The sequence below is a fragment of the Daphnia carinata genome, chromosome 2, assembly GCF_022539665.2.
Source record: "Daphnia carinata strain CSIRO-1 chromosome 2, CSIRO_AGI_Dcar_HiC_V3, whole genome shotgun sequence".
Classification (NCBI taxonomy): domain Eukaryota; kingdom Metazoa; phylum Arthropoda; class Branchiopoda; order Diplostraca; family Daphniidae; genus Daphnia; species Daphnia carinata.
Genome location: NC_081332.1, coordinates 6,573,631 through 6,601,513, shown reverse-complemented (window position 1 = coordinate 6,601,513; position 27,883 = coordinate 6,573,631). Strand labels below are relative to the sequence as shown.

The window sequence follows — 27,883 nt, the reverse complement described above, 5'->3', positions numbered from 1 at the left end:
AGTGACAACTGTACACCAGACGATTCGATTCACTACCAGCCCATCACCGAACGTATGCCTGCCTACCAGCAACTGGATCGGCTGCTGATTAAAAGGATTTCACTCTTGTTAGAAAGCATATCGGCAAGCGTGTTCGTGTCAACGGTCAGCTGGCGATTGCTCACTGCTCTCAGAGGTAATTGGATCGGCGACACGCTTCGCAATCATGTAGCCATCATCAGTATCGTCCGTCCCCAAAGGCCTATATGCACAGTGTGTGCGAGGGGTTAGGCACAACTTGTCGTACGTATCAGCTAGGATGATTTATTTTCAATTTTTCATCAGGAATCCGTTAACGTTCCCACGCAGTTTTGGGAGGGACAAATAAAACATGGCCATTTCAAACCTCCAACAGACACTGTTACTTTGATAGGAAATGGCTCTGTGTTGTCGAAAGAAATGAAGAAACAAGTTAAAGGTACATGAAATAATCAAGGTCTATTTACAGAAACTAATCAACTGATGGTTAATTTGTGGGTTAATCTTTTAGTCTTTCTTGTTTCTTATCGTTTGTTACTTTGTAGGATTGCGAGGCAAAGGAAAGAATATTTTGGCTACAGTGCTCCACTTGCTGAGTGGCGGTGTTATAAGGATCGGGATAAACAAAAATGTGGATGTTATACAACGGAAAGGTGATTCGGGGAGTGGGGGGGGGGGTGTTATACGACAAAGACCAAAGAGCCAATACAGGAATTTCAAAGGGATGGGATGTATTTCTGTTCACCAATATAAAATAGGCTCAATGCCGTTGTTTGAACATGCCGTCGCCAACATTTTAATAACACAACAGCGTTACATGCCGGTATCCATGGTAATCGCTCTCTCTGCCTGCACGGGTTGACACTTTATTAACGCAAGTGATTTATGGACTCTAGCATAATATGCGTTTGAGTTGGTATGTATTTCACGTACAGTATGTAGGTGCGTACGCGGCAGTAATGCTGCTGCTGCTTCCCCCCCCCCCCTTTCTCTCCCTCAATTGTAAAAGCAAAGGTGGGGCGGAATGAGGGAGGGAGGTAAAAAGAGGGGGGGAAGGGGGACATGACGAATTGTATATATTTATAACGCCATAAGAATCGTGAACGGAAACACATTGTAATATTAACATGGTCAAACATCTGGTAATGGAGTCATTGTTTGTTTCACCTTTCATCAATATATCGTTTTCTCTGTCCGTGTTCTAGTGGGGCGGGGGAATCAGAAATGAGTTGTAAAAAAAAAACGGATGTAAAACAATTCGAATATATCAGCAACAAAGCAAATATTGCTGTTTTTCTGCAAGTGAAAACAAAAAAAGAGAAAAAAAAAAACAATTGCCATCTTTCTTTAATAGTTATACGTTTATAGTATTACTTAACGAATGACAGGGATAGTGAATGAGAGAAATATCATATATATAGAGAACTCAGTGTTATACAAGAGAAAGAATACACGCCTCATCAACACTTTGAACAGATATGGCGGGCCTGTTATATATTGTATATGGAATCTTGAATTTGAATACAATACGAGTTGAAGAACAACTGATGCACATCCATTTTGCCTATTTATCTTTTGGAGTGCTCTTCACCTTAACATGGCTGTCGTTTACTTCTTTTTCTGCCCCCTTGTTTTCCCAGCATGTGCCTCTTCAATCTACAGCACATATATTTCGTGTACATTAGTAAATCTATTGCCATTCTCTTCCTTTTTGTCGTTTTTATTCTGTCGGATTTGTTACTCGCTGCCCCCCATCTTTCATAGTTGAATCGTCAATTGCTTTCTACGGTTTGCGTTAGATGAGCCACGATGGTCACAGCCACTCTTGCAGCGATCCAGCGACGCCGTTCAGCTTCAGGAAAACACATTCGACGATGAAAATGACGGACACGGAATACCAGTGAAGGGCCGCACTGCTGTGCTGCATTGCCGCCGGCTTCTCCCCTATGAAAATCAATTGGCGTTAATACAGCCTGAATATGTCATAAATCTTCATATAACTCTGACAGCCAAAAGATCAGTCAAACGTTGAATTGAACTCGAATACAATGGCACGCTATATAGATGCATAACCCGGGCACTATAGTTTCACAACTATGCATATCCATCCGGACGATGATCGATCGCTTCTCGATAGATTCAATTTCACTAAACGGCCTGCATATATGGTCCAGCAGTGGACGTCCGATTTTTTTTTTTTTTTTTTCACGACTTCTATTAGTGTCAGACATCTTTCAGAAATATATATTTTTTTTTACTCTCGCCTAGTTTGCAAGAGGGGCAAAGTGAATGACGATGGAATGGTGTTGGAAATGGGTCGAGGGGATAAATGGATGAGGAGGCCATAGCCAAGACATCATCAGTGCGAGGGTTGGCACGAGCATCGTGAACGCTACATTCCAAACAAAAGTCTTTCTTTACTTTATTTTATTTTAAGAGAGAGAAAGAGAAAAAAGGAAACGAAGCAAACAAAAGAAAGATACTATACAGACAATTGAGAAAAGTAGCGGAGCCGGTAGCGAGCTTCGTTATATACCAAGTTTTTGGTCGGAGTTAGCAGTAACGAGCAACAGTAAGCGATAAAGTTACACGAAGAGCGAGGCAGTACTCTTGCAAGAAACGCATCCGGTAACGTACCATGGTGGTTTTATATGATAGCTATACGTATAATATACTATATGGCGAACGACATCGAATCGGCGCATTTAGCCCCCCCCCCCCCCCCCCCCCCCCCCCCCCCCACCGTTTTTGCCTCAAGTCACGAAAATGACCGTTCAAAACCCTTCCCAACTGGAGTTCTTCACCTTATTACTCGACATGTTTGGCTCGTATTTATAACGTTATATTGGGCCGTGAATCTCAGTTGGATTTTTTTTTTTCTTTTTTTTTTTTTTTTTTTCTTTTCGTTTAGCTAGAAATACCGTGAAACACTTTGCCGGATGTCGGAGGAATCGGTCACGTAAATGCAGCTTTCGCCAATCGATAAAAGCCATTGGGTAGCGTTCAGACGGTTCGCTTGTTTTCGACATTTCCCTCCCCAGATGTTATTCGGTATATAAAATAATTAAAATGACCCTTAGCCTAGCCGAAAATTGATTTGAAACAAAGGGCTCGATGCGTTGGCACATTCAATGTCCGGATGTATTTCCCTCCCTCCCCCTTCTCTCCTGGGGTTTTCATTTGAAAAGGAGTCGGCTGTTGGTACATTCGTTTCCGTCCAATAGTAATTGAATGGCGTAATTTCATCTGCGTGTAGGCTGTCATCAAAAACGGGCGAGCGTGGCACTATGATATATAAACGACGTTTTGGGACCGCTGTGATGTCGCTGACCGGACATATAGGGAGTGGAAAGAGGCAAGAGTTGCATAGGATCATGCACGTTAGGCGACTTTTCCCCTCCCGCACTATCACGACCGTTGTCATGGAAAGCTTCTTTTTTTTTTTTTTTTTTGTTATTTTCTTCTTCCTTTGTCCCTCCCCTCAAAGCGAGGCTAGATATTAAACAGTTGGGCACTATATTTATATATAACGTATGGAGACTTGTACACATGACGGTAGCGGTCTAGGCTACATGCGCTACATTGCTGTGTCTAGCGACGTAATGAAGAATTCCCCTCTCCCCCCCCCCCTCGCTTCCCAATTTCAGGGACAACAAACTGTCGTCCCCCCTTTCATTTTTAATTGTTTCCATTTGCTCTCACGATGTGATATTTTGCGAGGACGACATATTAAGAAAATTGAGATCAATTTAATCTGCGTTGTCTTAGTCTAATTCATTTCTTTTAATTGTATCTTGTGATTTACCTAAGATTGACATTTTCTATTTTTTATTTTTTTTTTCAAAAATAATTTTTGAAGCCTTGCCTACTTCCCTGTAATAGGACATAGTTACAACAAAGAGTTGTATTATGTAATATCATCGAAAAAAAAAACGTATTCATTTTGAGGTCGTGGAGTGGAAGCCATTGGTTACAGGACAAGAACGAAGGAGAATAACGTCCGTCAGATGACTTTTCGCACTCCCGTCAACGCTGACATCGCGATAGAAAGCGTGTGGGACGTGGGGACTATAGTCGCACACAGTAAAACATGTCGCAATGTCGACGTCGCAAGAAATGCAGCGATATCAAAAAAAAAAAAAAAAATAAATCATTCTATCCCTTGGTTACTGTTTTCATTTTTCTTGCGGATGATTTCCTTTTCTTTTGCTTTCATTTCCTTCGTCGCAAGTTGTCCGCTTATAACGTTTCCTTTTATCGCCAAAAAGAAATCCCCCTGACCTTTCAGAAGAATATATTGATGAACTGATGCAGATGTCGCCTGCCTTTTGCCCTATAGTTCTCGCGATTTCTCTTGCTTTGTTTTTGTTTTTTTCACCCTGTTATCTACAACGGTACGCATACGTTCGCGACGCTATAAGAAAACGGTCTGGTCGCAACTGGCAGGTCTTGGACAAATTCGATTACGGGACGGAGTGAACGAACATGGACCTTCTTTTTATTTGACGAGGAAAAGGTTTCTCTAACACCGACAAGCTTCTCACGAGCCGAGAACAAGTTCACGCTTGGTGTGTTCCATTTTCGCAGAAACGAGGAAGATTAAAGATGATGCCTCCTCGCGTTCGCCCTTTAAATTTGGCGTCAACGTACGTACATGTAGGCGAATAAATCATGTTTTGTTTTTTTGTTTTTTTTTTTTCCTTAGTTTTTTGCATTCGTTTCCTTAACACTCCATTATGGCCGTACTGCCTAACGCCGGAAGATGACTCGCATTTTGTTTTTTTTTGTTTTTTTTTGTTGTTTTTTACATACTCATCTGTCTCTTAAAGAGCAGACGTTAGATTATGGTACTTGACGACTGAGCGGCTGCAGCAAAAAAAAAAAAAGTTCGAGTTTTTATGGTCCAACTTTATCTGTATGCAAACGCTCTCGCCTTCTTCAACATCCTAATTGAAATGCTGCGTAGTCTAGATATATAGTGTAGAGTTTCTCGCCTTTTTCCGGAAAGAATAATGTCAGTGAATTATACCGAGGATTCTACTTTTCGGGGGATGACAAACTGCCTTGCGCTGCTGCTGATCGTTGAAGCTGTTTAACGAGCCAACTATATAGAAATGCTTTCCAATTGGCGTGTGCGAGAGGAGGCATTAGCCGAAAGTCTAACGCCATCGCACAATACTTCGGGAGCCGTGGAAACGTGAGATCAAAATACATCATCATAATTGGCGTACTGAACCCATTTTTCTCTTTTTACGCTGCGTAATTGTGTTGAAGGAGATCGGGCAAAACTAGTTGACATCTACACGTTGAACTGCACACTCAGACCTGGCTCCATTTATTATTCCCTGATTGCACCGACATTTGCCGAAGCACCGAAAAATCAATACACTTAAACACACGTAACCGTAAGGAATGATATCAAACAAAATTATTATGAGTCAAAATCCATTTCTTGGTTAATGGTTTCGTGCTGTAATCGGCAATAATTGATCCGTATGGGATATTTTTTAACAGCAAAAATTAAATGCAGATAAACGTAAAGATAACGAACGACTAAAAGCTACGCAAAGGCGACCGCCATCCAATGGCGTAGTAAGTGCGTCGCAAACGAGTTTGACGTTTAAAAATAGCTGTACTTTGCACACACGAAATCTCTAACCAGATGGGGGTAGATAAACGAAGATGGCGTTTTTCTTTGAAAATTCATTTCATAAAATGCACCTGCTTTTCTTGGACGGGTGGAAGCCCTAATAGTTAAAAAGGCAGCAATAAATGTATTAACGACAACCTGGCTAAAAATCTTTTATGTGTTTGCCCCCACTAAGCCGTTCAACCAGCGGTGTATACTGTTGCCGCATTTTGGCCTGCCTCTTTTCGTCCTAATGCCATCAGCTATTCTTATTCTGTGGCCGAGTATTTGACCGAACGACCAATAACCGCTATGAATAGGCTATATCCCCTCGCGGGCATGCTTTAACGTAGATTTGTACAGCACTGATGTGTACATCAGGATTATAGATCTGAAGAGAATGTTTTCTTTTTTTTTTTTTTTTTTTTACTTCTATCCCCGACATCGTCATTAGGCCTTGATTTGAAAAGAATATTGAAGCGAAGAAAGAAGACTTCAATATCGTTGAATGTCGTTAGCGAATGTCGACGATGTTGGTATCTTGAAGCAATCCATCAAGAAGAGGTAGGTTGGAAAAAAAACAGGTAAAAAAAAAAAAAGGAAATACCAAGTACATGCTGAGTGGAGTAACGAGACGGAATAAGGTAGGCGAGGAGGAGAATCAGGAGACAAGCCGAAGAAGTCGGAAATTGGAGTGGTTAGTGAAGTAGAGTGGGTCGTAACGGACGTGCTGAAATACGAAGAAATACAGAGAGAGAGAGAGAGAGAGAGAGAGAGAGGGAGAGAGAGGGAAGTGAAAGAGAGGCAGAAAGAGGAATTGCGAGCATTTCAAACGGATTTATACCATTGAGGATGTGAACGATGACGGACGACGGGTTGACATTGTAGGGGACGCACGAGTAGTTGCCCGAGTGGACGCTCTGAGCTCGTTCGATGATGAGTGTGCTGGATGCTGCGTCACTGATGACTTTGACGCCGGCTGCCCCTTCGTAGTTGATCATACGTTCGTCTTGATACCAGAAGACGAAATCGGGAGTCACACTGCTCTGTCTCAGGTGGCACGTCAGCTTCAACGTGCTACCGCTCTTGACGTATTTCTCCGGTCCGCCGTCGATCTCGGCATGGGCCTCTGTTGCATTGAGAGAAAAAAAAAAAAATAAAGGACAGTTTCATTCACCACAGATGTCATTGCCTTATTTCGTCTACACGAGGGACGAGCTCCGTCGCGCTGCCAACACAAATGTATTATCGAAACATAAAATGTGAAAACAAAAAATGGAGGGAGGGGACGTAGCAATGACAAGATCAACATGACATTAACTGATAACGCCAGATGATGACGTCAGTCGAACGAAACCGTTACCCTTGATGTTACGTCGGCCATTGCAATCGTTACAGAGCCAAAAAAAAATCTATTGGTTTAGCGCAGGGCGCATATAATGGCCAAGGCGGCCATTTTGCTGCCGTCAAAGGGGGGAGGAAACAGCAAACACCGTCACAAAATTTGTATCGAATGGGTTTCCATTGCAACCCGAAACGATTCAGTTTACATTCATGAAAAGTTTTTATTTTATTTTATTTATTTTTTTTTTTTTTTCTTGCTCGCGTCGGTCAATATCGATTGATAGCCATGGAAACATTTTCTGCGAGCTCGTCATTCGATATCGTTCCTTTCTCATTCAAGTCGAGTCGCTTTTTTCATTTGTCCCTAAGTTTCGAAGGGCCTCCGATGTCCTGTTTTACCGGTAGGCTAATTTCTATGTGAAATGCTACCCAATTGCCCTGCGCAAAGTTTATGCATTGATACCGGTGCCCGCCCGTTTCGGATGCAAATCGAATTTGCCAAACCAAGTAAGTATAGATAAATAAAATGGCGATGCAGTGCATCTTGAAATGCGTGACTGCCGAATCGTGGTTGTGTTTTACCGCGCAATCAAATGAGAATCGACTGAGAAAATGAAAAGAAACAACAACCGAAAAGGACAGTATAGAAACGCGAGTAGAAAGTTAGGCATTGCTCCATTTGATTACGTATACATTGCCCTTTCGTTCTATCGATCGATCGACCCATAACGGAACAAGAATAGAGCAATGAGAGAGTGACCGAAAAATAGCCGATTGAAAAAGAGAAGTTGTTTGCCTTCCACGCTTCGTACTTGGAAAGAGAGCGCCCCCAGAGCTCTACTTCTTCGAACTATTTTCGCCCACAAATAAATGCGAAGAACGTAGGCGTTCGCGAGCGTGAACATTCTTCCAGTTGCCGTTTTTTTTTTGTTTTTTTGTTTTTTTTGTTTCCTTTTGGCGTTGCGTTCGTTGAGATCGAGTGCGTGAGGATGCGATTGAAACACTCGACCTTGCCGGAATAGAATTCCCAAACAACAGCGCGGATACAAACAGGAGGCACTTAGCGTTACCTGTTAGAATTACTCGTTACGTCATGAAAGATTCCGCCCTTTTAGTCGATTCCATTAGAAAAACTAAAAACAAGAAACATGCCAGTCTTAATTTATTTTTTTTTCCTTGTTCCTCATTTGGTTAAATGAACTAAAAAAAAAAAAAAAAAAAAAAGTTATAATGAGATACAGTGTAAGGATAGAAGCCTGATTCTCATCCACTCCATTTGATTCAGACTGATGGGGCAACGCCGGACGTGGCCATCAAGAAGGTTCCTCGCAAAACTTTTCCCATTTTTTTTTTTTTTTTTTTTTTTTCATTCTCCGCCCTATAACATCCATCGTAATGGCTCGTGCATACGCGTTCGCCTACAATTCCCATGGTGTTGGATCAATTAGTCAAACAGGAAAGAAGAAGAAGAAGAAGAGCAGCTCAATCTTTCCATTTCATCAGAGACGTTAATTAGCTCTCGGCAGCAGTTAAGACCGTCTTTTTCATGTTTTCCGGGCCTGTAGGTCAACGGACGTGTGTTACCGCGCGCAAAACTTTCCGACTTACTTTGTCTTCCTTCACCTTTCCCTTTTGTCTTCATTTTCTTTTTTTTTTTTCGCAGCCTCGATTTCTACAACAAAAAAAAAAAAACCTCTTTTTTTGGCCAGCATTCGACAGCAGAGAGCCAAATAAAAAATACAAAACAAACACACAAAATAGTCGAAATCGTCCCAAGGATCGGGGTGTACAGCCCGTTAGAAGAATAGGGCGATGAGGAATAAGCTAGAAGAGTATAGACAGAGAAAAATAAAGGAGGAACGAACTCACCGACGACGACGAGCTCGACGAAGAGGCTGCTGGGTGGATGAGTCGACAGCTGGCATTCGTACAATCCGGCGTCGCGCTCCTGGACGAAGCGGATCTGCAGTGCCCAATCTTGAGTCTGGGAATATACGGGCCGGATCGACGCAGCACAGGCACAGCCAACATCCAGCGGTGAAAGCAGCAATCGCGCACGGACGTGGGCAAAAAAGGGGAAAAAAAAAACAAACAGAATCCATCATGAAAAAAAAGGAAAAAGAAGAAGAAGAAAGCGGATTAGGAAGTAGACCTAAGACTCAGCTAACGGGCGTTCGCAAAAAAAAAAAATATAAATAAATAAAATAAATAAAATGTGTGTATCTGAGGTAACTCATAGTGAGCATTCAAAAGAGTTGGATCGTCTTCACGCAAATAGCCAGTAGACCCTTTTCTTTCGTTTCGGTTTGAATAGGGGCGCTTCCGTTTTATTATTATTTTTTTTTTTTCGTCTGATGAGTGATGATAGAATTTGGAGGGGAGGGATTATAAAGACAACACGACCGCACAGCGAAGGGGAGAAAGCAAAATCGAGCGGAAACGAGGAACGTTCGACATGAAGAACAACTGGCGACGAAAGAAACAAAATGGATGTTGCTCGGCAGCGCTAGATAACAAAGTGCGGCTGCCTTATTCGAGTTTTTTTTTTTTTTTTTTTTTTAACAGCTTGTCAACAAAGTACGGAGCCAAAGTAGAGAATCGCGAATTTGTTGCAAAGGAATTTGAATAATTGGAATACCTTTACAAGGGGAACAGAAAAAAGTCGATGAAAGGCTTCCCAGCCAATCGCACAAGGACGTTCTTGCTGTGATACGTGTATTCTTGGATGTACTGTATGTTTTTTTGTTTTTTTTATCCCATTCTTTCGATAGAGAGATGTAAAAGATATCACAATAGATTTATCTAGATATCGGGTTATTTTTAAACGTGCCGAATGCATAATAAGATGGTGGGCGTCAAGTTGAACACAACCGAACGGATCATTCTATTTTTGTTTTGTTTTGTTTTGTTTTTTTTTTCATTTCTTTTTGTGTTTAAAGATCTTTTTCTAGATTCACTGAGCAAGCGAGACGCTGAAGATTTCGGCAATAAAAAAAAAAAACGTTAGGCCCAAGCGAGACGAAAAAAAAAAACAAAACAAAACAATGTCACTCGTCTTATTTCCCCAATGGAAACAGCTGGCCATGTTCTTAACGTTCGTTATTATTTTTCCCTTTATACCGGTACCTCAAAAGAAAAAAAAAAAAAAAAAAAATTCTTTATTGACACGGACACGGGACATTTAAAAAAAAAAAGAGACAGAGAAAAGAGAGAAATAAAATAAAAACCAAAGAAAGAGAAAAATAAATAAAAATGGTGCAATTCAACATCCTGCTACCACCTCCCACACCATTTGTTTCAGCCGCTGTCGTCTCGTGCTACTTGGACGCGTCTGCCGCATCAACCGTCACGTTTTCTTAAAACCTTTGCCTCTCCCTTCTTTACCGCGACCTCCCGCCTCCATCGACCCACCCTTACATAGCTCGTGTATTTTCTTCTGTCGCTCTCTTTCTAGTACATCATTCATTCGTTTCGCATTCGACACATGGCCGTCGTTCACAAAGTGTGCCCTACCACCACTATGTAAACATGTCTATTCAGTATATATCTATATACTGTATATATATATATATATATATATATCTCAATGCAGCTGGATGCTGCTGTATATTTTCTAGCCTCGAGTTGCAGACACTGAGTAGCGTTGCTGACTAGACGTGCTGAAAAGCGGAACGGTGGAATCCATAGAAAATCATCTGCTAAGAAGGAATCTATTGTCGGAGAGATCGGCCCGGACTGTAGAAAAAAGGAAGAAAAAGAGGGACGAAAACGAGCCAAACGGATAGGGAAGCGAGAGAATGTACAAGAAGATGTTGTCCCCTTCCATTGGTTGTTCGTCCCACTGCCTTTGATGTGACGACGGAGTAGGGCTGGGCACACGTCGGCAAACGTGGGCGGCCGACATGAATATTTCAAAGAATAGTTCTGTTATGGCTAGCAGTTTTTTTAAATAAAATATATGTAGCTATACTCTATCTGAGCAGACAGGGTAGCAGTGTTTGGTTTATTCGCGTTTTTTTTTTTTTTTTCCTACTCCAGCCAATCAATCAAACATTCAAAAGTCGAATGTCAGCTCTTTTTCTTTTTCCCCTGTCCTGTCACCCTGTCTTTTGACTAGTACGTTCCTCTCTTTCCTGCTGTAAAAAATCACTCAGTTCAACAACGGAACTGGATGGATAGAGACGGATTTTGATTTGAAATGTTTTATCTCTTCTTATCTGTATTGTAGGTCTTCTTACGGTTCGACGAATGAAAATGTGCATTATTTATATTGTGAATGTATATAGGCTTCGTGTTGACAGGTTGCGTGTTTCTATCGAAACCGTCTGTACGTATGGCGAAAAAGAAAAGTTTTTCTTATGTAAGACAAGCGCAAAAGGGAAGGATGCTTCAGAAAAAAAAAAAAAGAAAAGAAAACATGAAATTTTCGTTCTAGATACCTTACCGATATCTTTGATTTGCCGTTCAAGTATAGGCTCTTGCCGTCGCGCCATTTCCTTACAATTAAGTCGCGTAGACTCACAGAGGCTCTTCAATATTCGATCTGTCTGTGTCCTTTCAAATACACGGGTCGTACGGTATAAGTCATCGGCGGGGAGAGTGACATTTGCGTCGGTTCGTTAGACTTCAAACGTAAATTGTCTAGCGAGTACATTCGTGTACGCGAAGGCATTTTTTTTTTTTTTGCTATCCCAAACTGCTGTTCCTCCGGAGTCCTTCCAGCGCGCAGATTGTGCTCCAAGTGCGTACATCGAGGGGACGACCTCCCCTGCCCCGTGTGTCCGTGCCCTGATGCAACCCTCGTTCCATTTCCAATGTGCGTGTGTGTGCCCATGCAGTGCGCCAAGTGAAATTGCGAATCAAAATACCTGTGCGGTGGTGCGTGCCACCTAACTAATTATTTTGACGATGCAGGCTGGGGCGAACTATAGAAACGATAACCGAACGGCAAGTGCGTGCGGTTATTGAGGAACATCTTCACGAAAATCTTGAGTCGTTCATACAGCCATCGGTGACTACTCGGAATGCTCCCCTCTCCACCTTTCTGATTTCTAATTATAAAAGTGGAGGTACTTGCTGGCTAAGAAATCTGACATGAAGTTTAACGGCCAGAAAAATAAAAAATATATGCAGGGGATCGGTATGGGTGGGAGGGGGGGGGGGGTGTTTGGGGCGTTGTACACATGCCAAGTTTAAGTGCAGAATGCTTTCATCTACTTATCTTCTTAGAAATCGATATTTTATTGAAAGAAAATGGCTCGTCCGAGTAGAGTAAGAAACATGGCAAATGGAATTTTTACTGGAATGTTGTATGCACTTGAACCATTACCTGAGTATTGCATCTTGACAAAATAAACATTAGGAGTAGGTTCTAGATCGGAGAGTGCTGGAACAGAAAAATGCAGCTATGGACCTTACATTCACTCCTCGCCAGCGTTCCAGGAATTCTCTTTTCCATTCTTTCAAAATGGACATTATAAATCAGGCGTAATACATTCGCGTTATATATTGAAACCTTATGGCAAAGCGTCGATAGATGTGCGTTAACAAATGTCCTCTCTTTTCCATCGCGCCCTCTTCGATCGATTATTTGAATCGCATTCAATAAAAATATGATTGCCCCCATTCACTGTCCTCTAGACGAGTTTTCCAACTGGCGACCTTAGGCTCTTCTCCTACATTTTCAAGTCCCGTTTAACACACATACACAAAAAGGAGGGGGGGGGGGAGAGAAGCCGACGTTTCATTTGGAACGACTATATGTAAATCTTAGAGATTGGCTTAAAAAAAAAAAAAGAAAAACTTTTAGCCGAACGCCCTTTCGTTACGGATGCCGACATCTTGTTTTTATATAGGCACTAGAGGCTGAATAGATAGAGAACTCAGGAGAAGACAAAAATGAAAAAATTGAATAAAAGGAAAGCGGAATTAGATATAAAAGAAAAAAGATGAAAATAGGGAAGAAAAAAAAAAAAAAAAAAAAAAAAAAAAGGAAGAAGAAGAAGATAGAATCGAGAGATATTGATTCGAACGTCGAAAATGGAAAGAATAACCGGGTGCAAAAAGACGCTAGGGAAGAGGCCAGGTGTCGCAACGCTTTAGACACGGTAAAAAGAACGTTCTACTTTTGAAATGATTTCAACTCGTCACCTGAGTAGATCGCATTGGTCCTTGCACATGGAACCGTTCGTCGCTCGAGTACACGGCGTGTCCCACTGTCAGCAGATGGAAGTCTTTCCTTCGAAACCACGTCACCTACAATAAAAGAATACAACACAAAAGGGACAATAAGGAAGAAAAAGAAAGAGAGAGAAAAAAAAAAAAAGAAAACCATTAATATTCTGTTTATCACTTCACCATAGACGTTTCCTTTCTTAAATACACTTCTAGTCCCCTCACGCCATCGGCGTTGTACCTGTCGCTACACGTTAAATAAATTAACTGAGGTAGGTAGACACACAACACCTGTGTAGCTACATGAAAATACATACGAAGCAAAATGGTCATTTGCATACAGCAGGACAGCCCCCAAGTGATCGATCAAAGTCTTTTAATCAATCACAAGTCACAAAAGGTAAGCAATTTTGAAGTGTTTTTTTTTTTTTTTTTTTTTTTTCCGCGAAGCGATGCGCAGATTTGAAAATGCCATTGGTTTGTTTTTCGCAAAACAGCAAAGGGCCAAATTGAGATCGCCGTTGAAAAGAGTCGGAGAAAAGAAGGCGAATGTCGCGTCTTTTTTAATGCAGCGCAATAGGTCACGTCGACCTTTGGTATACCTCGTGCAAATCCTTAACTGTTTATCAGATGGTTTTCAAGTTGGGATGACGTATAGAAACGCGAAAAGTACGACATGAAATGCAAGAGGTGTGCGATGACTACTCTTTGCCTGCTAAATCTGTTTGAAATTCAAATCGACAGGACGCATATAATCCCTTGTATTTATTATCCTATGCAGGCCCCTATTCACTCCTTGTTTTCTATACATTATGCATGAGTGAGCTCGAAGACTACGAACATGTAACCATCGTCACGGCAATCTTTGCCGTTTCAGTTTCTCCACGGCTAAAAAAAAAAATAAAAGAAAGGAAAAAAAAAAAAAAAAATGAATTGCACGTGTAGGTGCGTTTGTACCAGGTGTCCTTAATGATTTTTTTGTTGTTGATGTTTGCGTTCGACAAGCTTTAAGCGCTACTCGTTTTGTAAACCGCAAGAAACCCCTTTGACCTATAGTCATTATAGATTCACTAATACATCGTGTCGCATCTTGCCGCGGTGCAACAAAAAAATCTTCATCGTTCATCTTTTAACGAAGCGCTATTGATTTAGCGGACACGTGCATCACTCGCTTGTGCCTCGATTCTTCATCAGCATTGAAGCCGTTGTTTCTAACTTATTCTTCCATGTTTCCGCCCCGTTCAGTTTCGGATAGAACAAATAAAAAAAAGGGACGCGTGCTGCCAACACTGCGGGAGATACAAACACAACAAATTTGCATGACAGATAGCGCCATCACCCATTTCGAACGTTTCATATATATATACTGTATATACGTATATTTATATGTATTTTCGGTCGTTACGTTAACCAACCAACAACAACAACAACAACAAAAAAAGAAAACAGTAAGTCATGCACGCGGAACGAACTGATGCGTAAGCTGCTACGGAGTGAGACGGAAGAAATAGAAAAATTTATTATTTCTATCTGGCACTTAAGAAAAATTTCAATATTGGTCTTAACTCTTAACTAGCGTCGTTGTGTGGGGGACTGCATCGCCTATCTATCTCGCACAGTCTCTCCGTTTGCTTCAACGATATGGAGAGTATATTCCTATACGGTACACATTTTTTTTTTTTTTTTTGTTCCACCCTTTTTTTTTTTTTTTTTTTTTTTCCTGAAGAGAGCGTGAAATACAGCCGCCCCGTGGTGCTGGACAGAGAACGCTCTCCAGGGAGGGAGGTTTCAGCGCGGTGGCCGATGGGCGTCGAGAGCGGTCACTGAATTCGATTTACTTTGCCACAGATCGATCAGAGCGCACGCCAACAGTATCGCAGTTTCATCCCTCCACCTTCTAGCCCACACTCTCCCCCCACCTCCCCCTATGGTCCCCTATGGTCTAAAGCATTTTTTTTTTTTTTTTTCTCTTCTTCTTCTTCTTCTTCATCTTGCACAAAATAAAACAAGTGAATAGCCAACAGACATAGAGACACGCGCGCGCATACACACACACAGAAAAATCAAATCAATAAAAAAAAATATTAAAAAAAAACAAAAAAAAAAAAAAAAAACGCGGCTGCAAGTCTTTTCTTGGAGAGGCGCGATCTGCTGGCAGGAATCCGTCACGCTATCGATCCGCCTCTAGGACTCCTGATGTGCTATAAAGTGACGGTCGTAATTCAATGGCAACTAAGATCAGATGCTAGCATGAGTTGGGATGCTGGCGGAACGGCATATTGGAATATTTTATCTACCTCCAAAGTGTATTGGGCCGGGCGGCAGCAAGAGCTAGACGCATAGTAAGGGACTAGACGTGCGGGCTCGTTCTATAGCACCCACTGACTTGTACCAGCCCCTTGGCATGTGATTATAATAATCTATTTGGCGGCATTTAATAAGATGGCAATGGGGTATCGAAATGAATCCCCCCACCCTCCCCCACCTGACTTACATTCGATAAGACAATTTCCAAGACGCCAGAGAAATTGACTCGAGGGGAACCGAAACCTTTTTTTTTTTTTTTGTGTGTGTCTGTTTTATTTCGTGTATACACTTCCCCATTTTTTACATTTCTCAGTGGCAATAACAGGGTTATAGTCACCATAATATATTTATTTATTTTTCTTTTCCCTCTTTTTCAAGGAATTTTTTTAAGTATCTGCTTCCAAGAATTCGCCGTTCCTATCGGAAAAAACCAAATAAAACAAGCGGGCACAGAAAAAAAAAAAAAAAAAAGGCAAAAAGCTCGCAAGGAATGTTTTATGAAGATTTTTTAAATACCTAAAGGCAATCACGTTTTCTAACGTGGACACCAAAATGTACCTAATTATTTTCATTCCACAACTGTTGAACGGATGAAACAATGCCAACAACATTCTAATCTTCACGTAGCTTAAGTAAAACTGGGAAGAGTTTGCGAACCAACCCGTTTCGAAGCCGGCCGTTTGGGTAGGCAGCGTAAAACGCAGCGTACCATGTTGAAGGATAACTCGTCGTTAAACCGAAAGAATGCAATCAAGGGGGCTACGGTGGATGCGATGGGCTGCCGGCCCATGTATCCGCCAATTCTCTGTCTCTCCCTTTCTCTCTGCCGACATATATAGATGAAGTGGATCTTTGGCGAGCCCGGGTCGACATAAACTAGATAGAGATCAGGCCAAGTGGCTCAAATGAAGAAGAATTTAAAAAAAAAAAAAGAAGCCTCCTATCCCGCCAACCCGCCCTCCTTTCCTGGCCAGATTGATTGACTTCTCGATGGTCAGCGCACACACAACAGAGGCGTCCGGGCCCGGTGATGCAACGTGCACGCGTGCAACCCGACTTAAATGTAGATCGATAGCTCCTTTGCTGTCCAGTCCACGGGAACAATGGCAAAAAAGAATTGGCGGGCAATTTCATTAGAGATGTATCGTATAAGTCTGTTTTTTTTTTTTTTTGCTACAAAAGAGAAGAAGGGAAAAAAGAAAAAGAAAACAGGAAATCGAAAAACAAAAAAAAAAAAAAAAAAAAAAAAAAAAAAAAAAGGGCTTGTAAAACGCGGGGCAGTATAGCCAGTTTTCAACTTTACAAGTTTAGCTATGGTCTTTTGTAAGAAAGACCGGAAAAAGGAAAACGGTCGAAATGAAAAGAAGGAAGTAAAGAGGAGTCGTCCCTCGTACGGAAAATAACTTTTTTCAATGCCAAACGAAACTATAGTATATGCACTACGGAGAGAGACAGCTAAGTCCAAACCTGGGAAAGCGGCCATTTCGCGTGAGTGATTTATCAGAAAGGATGAGACGGTAGATGTACGTGACTTGAAAGGGTCACATCTCGAAGCCCCTTTCTTAATAAGAATGTAGACCACACGTGATTTCAATGAAAAAAAAAAAGAAAAAATATGTCGTGTAATAAAGATGCAACTGTGCCGCAACACACACGAGGGATTATCCGCGGATGCGGAATAGCAGCAGAGGAACGGACTCCGTCAAGTTGGAAACCAAACAAAGCGGAAAAATTTAAAAATGTTGAGGTGGTGGTCGCTGGGCCGCGTGCAAAGAGGGGAACTGTTTCGTCTTCTTTCTATGACGCAATTCATCGCGTATTACTGTGTCTGTTTTTGCAACTTTGCGGGTGAATGTCAACATCCCCGAAAGTCGATTAGTTTTGAATGAGTTTAGCCATCGCTAAGTTGACGCATTACGGAAAAAAAGAAAAAAAAAAAAATCAGCTATGGTCGTGGCATTTCGGGTGCCTTGGCAACGTCAATCGCAAAGCACGGCGTCATCACAACCCAAACGCAATTGCATTTTCTCTGATAATACGCGAACAAGCGGAGGTTCTAACAAAACACGATCAAATTAAGTTCGGGGAACTCTTGACTTGCGTTCCGTGCATGCCGTCACACTATTCTTCGCACGCGTTCCCTATGTATGTAAATCACGTCATAGAAATTAAACAAAAGGCCGTTGCTATCCACCACATTATTCTCTCTTTTTTTATTCAAAAAAAAAAAAAAAAAAAAAGTAGACAATTTAAAAAAAAAAATTAACCGAGTTATTTCTGTGCTTTTAACGCGTACTATTTTTGGTCGTCAATCAAGGTCTTTCACAGTGGACGACAATAGGTGAGAGGCGGGCTGTGTGTCATTCCTAACAAGGCCATTATCAATGAAAAAGAGACATGCGTTTGAAGCTTTTTCGACAGCCGCCAGCAGTTTGACGCCCATGGCAGATATACTGTATATATATATATATATTTTTTTCTTCGTGAGTCACGCTACTGCCATTTGGTGAGTTCATCATTCAGTCTGCTGTCCCCCGATGTACTGCAGGAAGAGGTGGCTTAATGTTCACGAAAGCACTATCGCGCGGCTTTTTATTATAGATGTTTGGTTTGTTGGATGGTACGCGGGACTCTACGTGAGGTGTATATAAGGTCACTTATACGACGCACACTATACGGCCTGTTTTGACGTCTATTGGCGGCCGTTCTAGACGCGCGCAAGTGGCGCACCGTTTCCGCTTGTGTAACGGGACTATCCATCAAAAAGCTAGCAGCAGAGCCACTATCTACCAACCAGCTCCCTATACTGTACGTGCATCTACCTTTTTTCTCGTGGACTGTGCAGTTCAACGTTATATATTGACTTGCAGGCCTTCACGCATTGGCTGCTAAGCACAATACGTCGGGATAAAAAAAAAAAAAAAAACTATAAATATACTGTATATGTGAAAAATATAGAATTTCTGCGAACATCATCCATCAGGGGCGCTAAAAATTGTATACAACTCGGAGTCAAAACATATTTTTTCTATAGCTGCATTTTGCTTCTGGTTACGTGTCGACAGATGAGCCCGGCGGGTCGTGTTCCCTTTCGTCTTGAAAAGCCGTGCATTGCAACGTCGGGCTAACAACAGACACACGCTTGTACATTAGTGCCTTTCTCATCGAACTGACTGCGGCGAAAATTTGGGAGGACTTTTGGCAATTCTCAAAGTCATTGTCAAGTACTTCAAATGTCTCATCACACGACGAGATAAGACACTTGAAGCGCTCCGAGAAAGAGTGAAGTCGAGTTGCATGACACTCTTGTATAGATTAGATCTATCGTGCAAGTCAAAAAGGCTTTCCGGGGAAAGGAAAAAAAAAAAAATAAATATATAAAAAATTTAATAACAAATTTTAACCCATTGCGGCTTTAGTGAAAATTGAAAAGTCAACGAAAATTGCGTAGCCCTTTATTCAATTTTCTTGGTGGACGTGTTGGCGTTGCATCGTGGAATATATGGGGGGGCGCTTGCTCTAATCCAATATGGTTTTCGAGAGGGAGGGCTGTAACTCTGTATGTTGGTATATATTAGCACCCGGACAGCAAAAGGCTCTGGAGCAGCAAACAGTTTGGGCGTGATGACCAACAGACCACACACCCAGCAGCTTCGGGATATAAACTGTTGATATTCGACACGCTTCATTGTGATACTTTGAAACCGATAGACTGTCCGTGAGGTTTTCCCTTTCCTTTTTTTTTTTTTTTTTTTTTTTTTTACGTCTATATAGGCACAATGTAGGAGTGCGTTTCGATGTCTAACCGGCAGCTGTACGACGGGCCAGCGTTAGAATAAATGCAAGAAAAAAAAAAAAAAAAAAAATTCGGTTAGCCGATCGATTTGGATGGGAAGGAACGCGAACGGGAACGTGCGCGTGGGGATTACTATCCAGTATTCCGGCTGGCCCAGCTTTATTGTGCAACACCACGCATCCAGACCTGATAGACGGCCCGTGTTGCTGCGGGCGTTTCCTTCTTTTTCACTATCATCTTTCGCCAGCAGGTCATCGCAGTATGTCATCACAGCAATGTTTTCATGCGAATAAAAAGAAGAAGAAGAAGAAAAAAAAAAAAAAAATCTTGCAAACTGAAATAGTGGGAAACTACATGTAAGACACAGTGAGAATATCGTACTTCACACTCGACGCGAACAGCAAAAAAAAATAAATAAATAAATAAATAAATAAAAAATAGAGCAAGAAAATAGGAATGTACAATCTTATATTGTATATATCCGTAGAAAGACTGCCGTTTGTTTGTATATAGCCTCCACTTTGTTGGTTGGTTGATGTGCCCAAAAGACCAGAAGATTGGATCGCAATGAATGGTTCGTTCAGGCCCCCCCCTTTCGCTTTAGCTCAGGCTGGCGAAGCGCATCAGATAGAGGGCAACGAGGAGGCTGCCATTACTTAATGTTACGTGGACTCGCAAAGCTCGAAAACGTTCTCTATATAGCTTGCTGTTGGTAGCTGAGAGGAAGCCAGCTTGGGTGTAAAGAGCAAAAAAAAAAAAAAAAAAAAAAAATGGTAGTCCATATCAGCCGGCTGAGCTGCGGACTGAATTTCATTTGAAACTGTTAGAAGAAGAGAGTTTTGGAAACGGTTGAACGGCGTAACTAATCTGCTTGCTGCCGCCCACGCGCAGGCTTTACAGACACTGCACTTGCCGCACTCGCAGTTAGCCCATCTATTATAGGCTCGGTCTTCTCATTTTGGCTCGTCCTCTTGGCTTCCTTACACGCCGATGAGTCCGCGACAAAGCATGAGGTATGAAAAGAGAGGGGGTAGCCGAGGAGGATCGGATGAGAAGCAGGTTGAGATAAAGCGGAAACAGCAACTTCCCATAGCGCACATTGATCTCTAAGCGAGCCGTGTTTGCCTTAGTCCGTAGTCGAGTTACTACGAACCCATATCGATCGCATTCTGTTTCAATGTAGTTACAACGACTTGCTAACTTATTCCAGCCTCAAAGTTGCCTACATTTTAAAGTGCTACAGAGTAAGACTTTCTTTCAATGGTCTAAATAATGAGTAACCTGTCGAATCGTGTTGTTTTGCTGGGTTGTTAATCCCATTTAAAAAACAATGCAAATCTCTGAGCATTACATAATGCACAAAAAGGAATGAAATTGTGCTGTTGCTGCCAACCCTTTGGGTTATTATTATTATTTTTTTTTTTTTAGTTTTTAATGAACCCCCCCCCCCCCCCCCGCTGTTTACACGTTAGGCCAACTGGAAGAATAACTCGTCGCATAATGTAGAATAACGAGCGTGCGAACTTGTGTTTAGCGCACTCGGCACTAGCAACAGAGTGGGACATTTTGCAAACTAAATAGTGCACTTCTTTCCGACACATATTCAATTGTTTAAAACGAGCTATATGACGTCAACAAAAAGTTGAATAGCGTCAGCTCCAGCGAGCTTTCTACGTATAACGGCTGGCGAAGCATTCAAAAAAAAAAAAAATGTTCGTTGCCCTTTTGCGAATGAAACATAAATCTTCCGGCTTGTCTTCGAAAAGAATAGGACACCTCGATCATGTTCTGCAACTACATACACATCAGTAAGTCATGCGATAACAGTAAAAAAAGAGCGAGCTTTTGTTAAATGAGTCGCGATCAAAAGTCAAACATCTCGGCTAGATCCATACGGAAAAAAAGGATGAAAACACACAAAAAGTGTGTGTGTGTGTATAGTGTGTGTGTGTGTGTGTGTGTCAACAGCGCAGCGTGCGCCGATCGACATTGTCTATAAATGGCCTGCAATTCAAGGAGGCTCCCAAGAGCTGTAGAGTATCGATGCACGGACACCTCAACTGCTAGACATCGATATTTCAACGAAGTTAAAACTTGTCTTCTAGTTGTGTAAAAAAAACAAAAAAAAAAAAACAAAGCTTGCGATGGGTGCGGTCAGTGTGTAACTAAAACGTCGATATGCATAGGACAGGCAACAGCAGGCAAGCAATATGAACTTTTTCAAGTATGCGTTAGAAGGGAAATAAAGCATGCATAAAAAAAAAGATACAAAGATAATGGTACTTGTGAAAACTTTTTCTTTCCTTCTTTGCATTGAACTTGATCTTGAATAAATCCATACAAATTCAAGAATTAGAATACGGGAGGAGGCAGCATCCAAAAAAGCATAACAACATGCGAAAAGAAAACAAAAACAAAATTCGCTGCAGCAGCCTGGGCAATCGGACACATTCACTAGACTCTGTTCTTTCCACCTTCGATTTCTTTCAGTGTTTTTTTTTTTTTTTGTTGTTGTTTTGTTTTTTATTGTTAGATTTTCTTTAGTTTAGTTCTTTTCCCAGTGTTGACTTTATTAATGGCATCGTGTCTCCTATTCTCTCTTCAAAGTTGGCGCTCTTCTCCTTTCACGATCCGTACGTCATCGCACGATTTTTGATCAATGATGGAGTTGACACGATGAATACAAATGTCCGTGAATAACTTTTTTTTCCGATTTGAAAACTAAAAAAAAAAAAAAAAAAAAAAAACAGCGTTTTTTTTTATAGAATCACCTTGAAAAAAAAAACAACAACTTGTGTCTGATAAGGGTACAAGTTAGCGGCTCGATTGCCTTGTTACAAGTTTTGTTTAGCTCTGAAATGGCTAGAAATTTGAATTAGGCGATACCTGAAAAAACTAAATGTAGCGTAAGGGTACGACGATGCGTCTATGACGCAATACTGAATCGTAAAGAAAAGAGAAAGGGCCACAGCTGACGCCTAATATTGTGTGGAACCATATCGATCTGCTTCGATGAAAGATGTTCTGTCAAATACATAGGATGTCTAATGAGTCTATATCGGAAGGGGGTGGGGGGGGGAAGGGGGAGAGAAATCTATTTTTTTTTTTTTTTTTTTTTTTTTTTGTGAGTCACGATTGGCGAAAAGCGTCGCGTTCTGCGGCTGTTGCTGAATAGTAGTACAGCTGGTTTTCTGTTATGGTCGATTTTCTGATGACTCGCATTCACTGCCGGTCTTTCCTGTCTAGTCGACTTTTTTTTTTTTCTTCCCATCTGAGATGCATTCCCGATGCCCGTTTTTACTCTGTTTCTATAGCGACAACGCCCCCCCCCAAAAAAAAAAGAAAAAACGAAAATAATAATAAAATGAAAAAGACGACGTTCCGACATCTCTCAGTTTCATCGAGTTTCTATCGACGATTTTTCTTTCTATCTTTTATCTTTTATATTAAACTGGCATGTATAAACACCCACATGGGGGATGCGGAGGGTAGTACAAAGTGGCAGACTAGTAGTTAAAAAAAGAAAAGGAAAAAACCCGCTCCTAGCTTTGTTTCATTCCGGAACACCATTTCTCACTCACTCTTTGATATCTCTCTTGCCGTTTCTTCTTCTCCCATTTCCTCACTTGTCACTAGCTCTAAATAAAAGATGGCAAAAAAAAAAAAAAAAGAAAAACCGTCTCAAGAGCGATTTTTTATTTATTTCTTTTTTTTTTTTTTTTTTTTTTTCTAGTTTTTGTTATCAAGTCTGGATGCACGAAGTTGCGAGTCGACGTTGCCAGCAGAAAACCAAGCAACGGGAAAGATGATATAACTCCGGCGGATGTCTAGCGTATATACGGCTGCACGCCGCAGCGTTTTTCTATGACACGTCCTCCTATATCTATTTGGCGTTTTCAAATAAGGGCAAAAAAATCATCGAGCGGGAAACGCCGACAAGACAGAAGAGTGGATGAGTCGCATTGATGATGCCACCCCGACAGATACAAATACACGCAGAAGCGTGGGACACAGAGAGAGCGAGAGGGAGAGAAAGCACTCGTTTCGTGCCGGCTTTGACGTCAGGCCAATCTGATCTTCAGACAGGAAATTCATCAGGTCGGTAAGGCACGTAGGCACCGAATAAGAAGAGAAAAAAAAAAAAAAATAGTGGTATCAAACAGGAAACTTTGCTAAAATAATAACAAGAAGGAGAGCGCATAATAGATATAAAAAAGCACCAGGTTATCATTTTTTAAAATTTGAGTTTTTTTGTTTTTTTCTTAATGGCGTTGACGGGAAATGAAAGTTTCGAAATGCGGATGAGTGTATGTATCGTTAATTTCCTTTAATAATTTTGCATTCATCAAAGTTCAGTGATACGAATGTTATCTGCTACAACTCAGTAGCCACGAAAATAGCGAACGGGATCTCAGTCGACAGTTGCATTTGCATTTTTCATATCTCGTCATGAAGATTGCATCGTCTTATTTATAAGAAGCGCTGGACTTCGGACGAACACTTAAATCTAGAGATTTCAATTTTTTAATCCCAACGCTGTATTCTGCGCAAGTCATGAATACTGTTAAACTCAACTGGACTTTAGTCACGAACATGTACGCAATGGCGAAACGTATCTAAATAAGGTAGCACAATTTCATCAAGTTGAAACGAAACAAATGAAAGCAAATGAAAAGCTAATATTTAAACATAAGCTGAAACAACTAATGAAAAACCATCGTATGGCATACTGTACAGGGGGTAACAGTCTGGCAACGACCCACTTGCTAGGCACGCCTTCGAAGATGCAGTTGAACATTAAATTTTTTTCATTATCTAAACTTACCACGCCATCACCGAGGCTGACAACTTCACACGGTAGGCTTGCCGTTGAACCGCGCTGCGCTGTGATAAGCGTGCCGTTAGACGTAACGAATCGCGCCGAATGGGTACCCACTGCCGACGATGACGTCAGGCCGTCGTCAAGGTCAGAAGAGGCCGAACCACGTTTTAAATTAGCAGAGGCCGGCGAAGCTTTGCTTTGCTGGTGGGGAAGCGGTTCCAAATTGTTGCGACTGGAATCTGCGAACGGCGAAAGAAACGAAAAACGAGAAACAATATAGAACGTGCTGCATAAGTATCATGATGAAGGAATAATTCTCAATCTTTCCAGCTATTATTGATCTGCAGATCAAAGCATTCATAAAGCAGAATTTGGCTGTTAGATGAAAGCAGCGAATATCAAATTGCAAGCTGCCAGGGCGTATCGTAATGAGTTGCTTGCAGATTAGTGGAAATTCGTTACAACAAGCATTCCTTAATGAGAAAACGTGGACGCGGAAAGAGCAGTCACTGTGGCGATACGCACTTTTTTAGAGCTGACCATCAAACAGCCATGAAATGTGCGACCAACATGAATGTGTGCAGCTTTTACATCTCAGCGCTCGGGTGAAGCCAAACGAAATAGCAAGCGAGTACGCTTAGATTGCAGTAACGTGTATAACTGTGCATGCCCCCACATCGAGCCGGGCATTTTTTTTTTTTTTTTTTCTTGTTCCAGCACATCGGTCGAGTTCCTAGTACCTATACTCTTTTGTCACATATTAGGCCTGTAACTTGGTCGTGAATACCTAAGCTCAGCAATAAAAGAATAAACCAAGCACGACGCTATATGGTTGACCCTATTTTTTTTTTTTTTTTTTTTTTTTTTTTTTTTTTTTTTTTTTGGGGGGGGGGGGATGGGAGGCTATTCCAGCTGGGAGAAAAATAAATCTAAAAGGCTTGATGGCGGCCAGTGAGTCGAAAAGGGCCGGATCGTTTTGCCTTGTGGGAACAACTCTCATAACGTTGAAGGCTTTTTGCATCCAGTTTTGAATCGCCGCGCATTCAACAGCGGGGCAAAAGCATAAGCCAACGTAATACGGTAAACAAAAGAATAAAAACAAAATCTTATGCAATATACGCCCAAGTAATACGAATTTCGTTCCGCCTTAGTGCCACGATTTTAGAATTTCTCCTTACGTCGAAAGATTAGTAATTATCAGACGGTTCGTTTGATCTGCGATATTGCAATTGCAGATACTTCAATTCCTTGAAATAGAGACCACCGATTGAACAATGACCTAAGGGACGAAGAATGGCATTCATTAATTTCTAATAAAGATTTTCCAGCTATCGCGGAGAAGATTGTTTTTTTTTTTTTTTTTTTTTTCCTAATCCACGTCTCTCTCTCTCTGTTCGTTCGGTTACGTGCGTCACGTTCCGTTCGGCAATGGAATGAAACTGTTGGACAACAAGCGCAATCAACAACCTGTACACGTGGGCCATCTCGTCACTCGTCTTTACGTAATTAGAACAGTGAATTAGAACCTGTTTGGCTTTCTTTTGCAACATGCCATCCACCCGCCCCGGGGGAAAGAAGTCGGTCGTTTCGATGATTACTGGGCTTAGGGTCGCCGCAAAAATATGCGGTAGATACACGAACATAAGCCCATTTTCATCTGGTGATCAGTCGACTAGCCCCGGCCACTTGCACCGAGCAAATCCGGGTTGATCAGAAAGCTGCTTTTAGATGGGAGAGGCACGAGCGAGGCTGCAACGAGAAACCAATCTGCTAGACGTGCCTTTGATCTCCTAGTCAGTTTCATAATAGCTGGCAATATCTCATCGGGATTTTGGTTTAAGACTTGCTCCGTCCAGCGGCGGGTCTTTCTCGATTGAAGCTGTTTCATCAGCAATGTATAACGTCTACTTGATGAGCATTAGAAAATCCGCATCTAACCGATACATGGTTTTTTTTTTTTAAACGTGCCGATCATTATGCGGCATTTTTCGAATAAAGAAAGAGAGGAATCCAACTAGCGTTGTAGTAGATGTACGTAATCAATTGTTGCTAGCCCAAGCCATAGCATTCGCATGACGCAGCGGCCTACTGGAAAGCACATAGACATCGACCATCAACTCGCTACGTGTAGTCTATGCTGGAGAAATGCAACTGCTGTCGGGAATACGAATGGGCGCCATGAAATATTAGGTTACGAGCTCACTTTCTTTCTGCAGCCGGTGGTGTTCGTAACGAACCGGAATCGTCGCTTCACGGCATAAGATTTGGTGAGAATAACGCATGAGAGGAAGACGGAGTGTTTTCCCCGCACAAGTTTCCACGCAAAAAAAAAAAAAAAAAAAAAAAAAGAAGGAAGAAGGAAGAAGAAAACAAACTGAACCGTACTACATCCGGCTGGTCCGCGTTTTTCAGGGCGACTTGAAATTTCTTAAGTCTCGTACGAAAAGTTTTTGTGCCTTTCCATTTGAATGAACCACTGCGTGACGATCGATGCACAAAAATATTGCGCGTCTTAATTCCTAAAGAAAATCTTGTTTCATTTTTTTTTTTATTTGCTTTTGCAGATGGAATGCTATTTCGTCCTGGTGTCAACATCCTTCCGGTAATTACGGGCATTGAACGAAAAAGTTTTTCCCTTTTTTTTTTTTTCCCTGCCCACTTTTACCGAGCGTTCTTTTTACTAGGCGTTTGGAGGATGCCTCTTCAAGTATCTATTCACCTTATTCACAGTCTTATTCGCATCTGGAAGCAGAGCTAAGCATTTCGTTCAGATGATCAGACACCCACATCTGTGTTCTTTTTTCTTTCTTTACAACAGTCTACAACCTGATCGTAACACGGAGCAAAATTTGATTTCGTTAGTGAGAAATAGCGCGAAGGCAAGAAATGCGGCCGTGTGCCGGGGACGAGCGTTTGACAGCGACCATAGTTTTGGGAAAATGTCGTCTTTCGAATCGATTGAAGAGCTCATCATCGTAACTTTGTCCAACGATGAGTGCAAATCATCTCTTCTTCTTGAGAAAAAAAAAAAAAAAAAAAAAAAAAAGGGATGCCTATTTCGGAAAGTGAGAGGCGTTGAATAAGCCGGCCAATTAGTCGAGCACACCCCTTCGCGATACTCGATCAATGCTTCATGCTTAGGTGATATGCAAATATGAGAATGCATATCTTAGCACATCATTACCCGACGAGCAGCAGGCAATCGCTTTTCTTTCACATGCCCTCTTCTCTTTCTAATCACTCGTCTTCGTCGTTCCTGTTGTCATCAAACAAACGAGAATTATATTTTTTCGTTTTTTTTTTTTTTTTTTTTTGCTTCTAAATATTATTAAGTGGAATGGAGAATCTATTGTTGACAGGGAAGCAGAAATGTCTATATATGTTTTTGCTGAATGAAGATCATCGCCAGCCATGGTTATAAGCTTCCGTTTTTTTTTGGAGATGGTATATTCAGAAACACGTACGCAGAAAATTCTGCGTTCTTCGCAACGCATTCGTTCCGTTCCCTATATTGAATTTTCTGTTGGCGTGTGTGTAGGCCTCTGAGGCCAAGCCGCAATAAAAAGGGAAAGCCTTCTTTCTTTTTTTTTTTTTTTTTTTTTTTTTTTTTTTTTTATTTTTTATCCGCTTTTTCTCATAACACATCGTGTGACAGCAGGAACCAAAACACATAATGCCGCCGTTTCAATTACACACGACTTATAGAAAGAGAGAGAGAGAGAGGGCTTTTCTATGGCCGCCTTTGACTTGGGCGCTTCAATCCACGTTGAAATCAAATGGGAAAAAAAAAAAA

The 27,883-nt window shown here is 41.4% G+C and overlaps 1 protein-coding gene across 1 annotated transcript in view; it reads right to left on the bottom strand.

The window, feature by feature from the left end:
- Positions 1-458: 458 nt before the first annotated feature.
- Positions 459-27,883, bottom strand: part of LOC130686549 (protein turtle-like) — a 43,427-nt gene continuing 16,002 nt past the window's right edge. The window contains exons 3-7 of the mRNA XM_057509666.2: positions 24,094-24,329; positions 13,142-13,246; positions 8,861-8,975; positions 6,492-6,776; positions 459-1,962 (exon numbers count right to left, since the gene is read on the bottom strand). Coding sequence (XP_057365649.1) covers positions 1,832-1,962; positions 6,492-6,776; positions 8,861-8,975; positions 13,142-13,246; positions 24,094-24,329 — 872 coding nt within the window. The 3' untranslated portion in view covers positions 459-1,831. The remainder of the gene's footprint in view (positions 1,963-6,491; positions 6,777-8,860; positions 8,976-13,141; positions 13,247-24,093; positions 24,330-27,883) is intronic.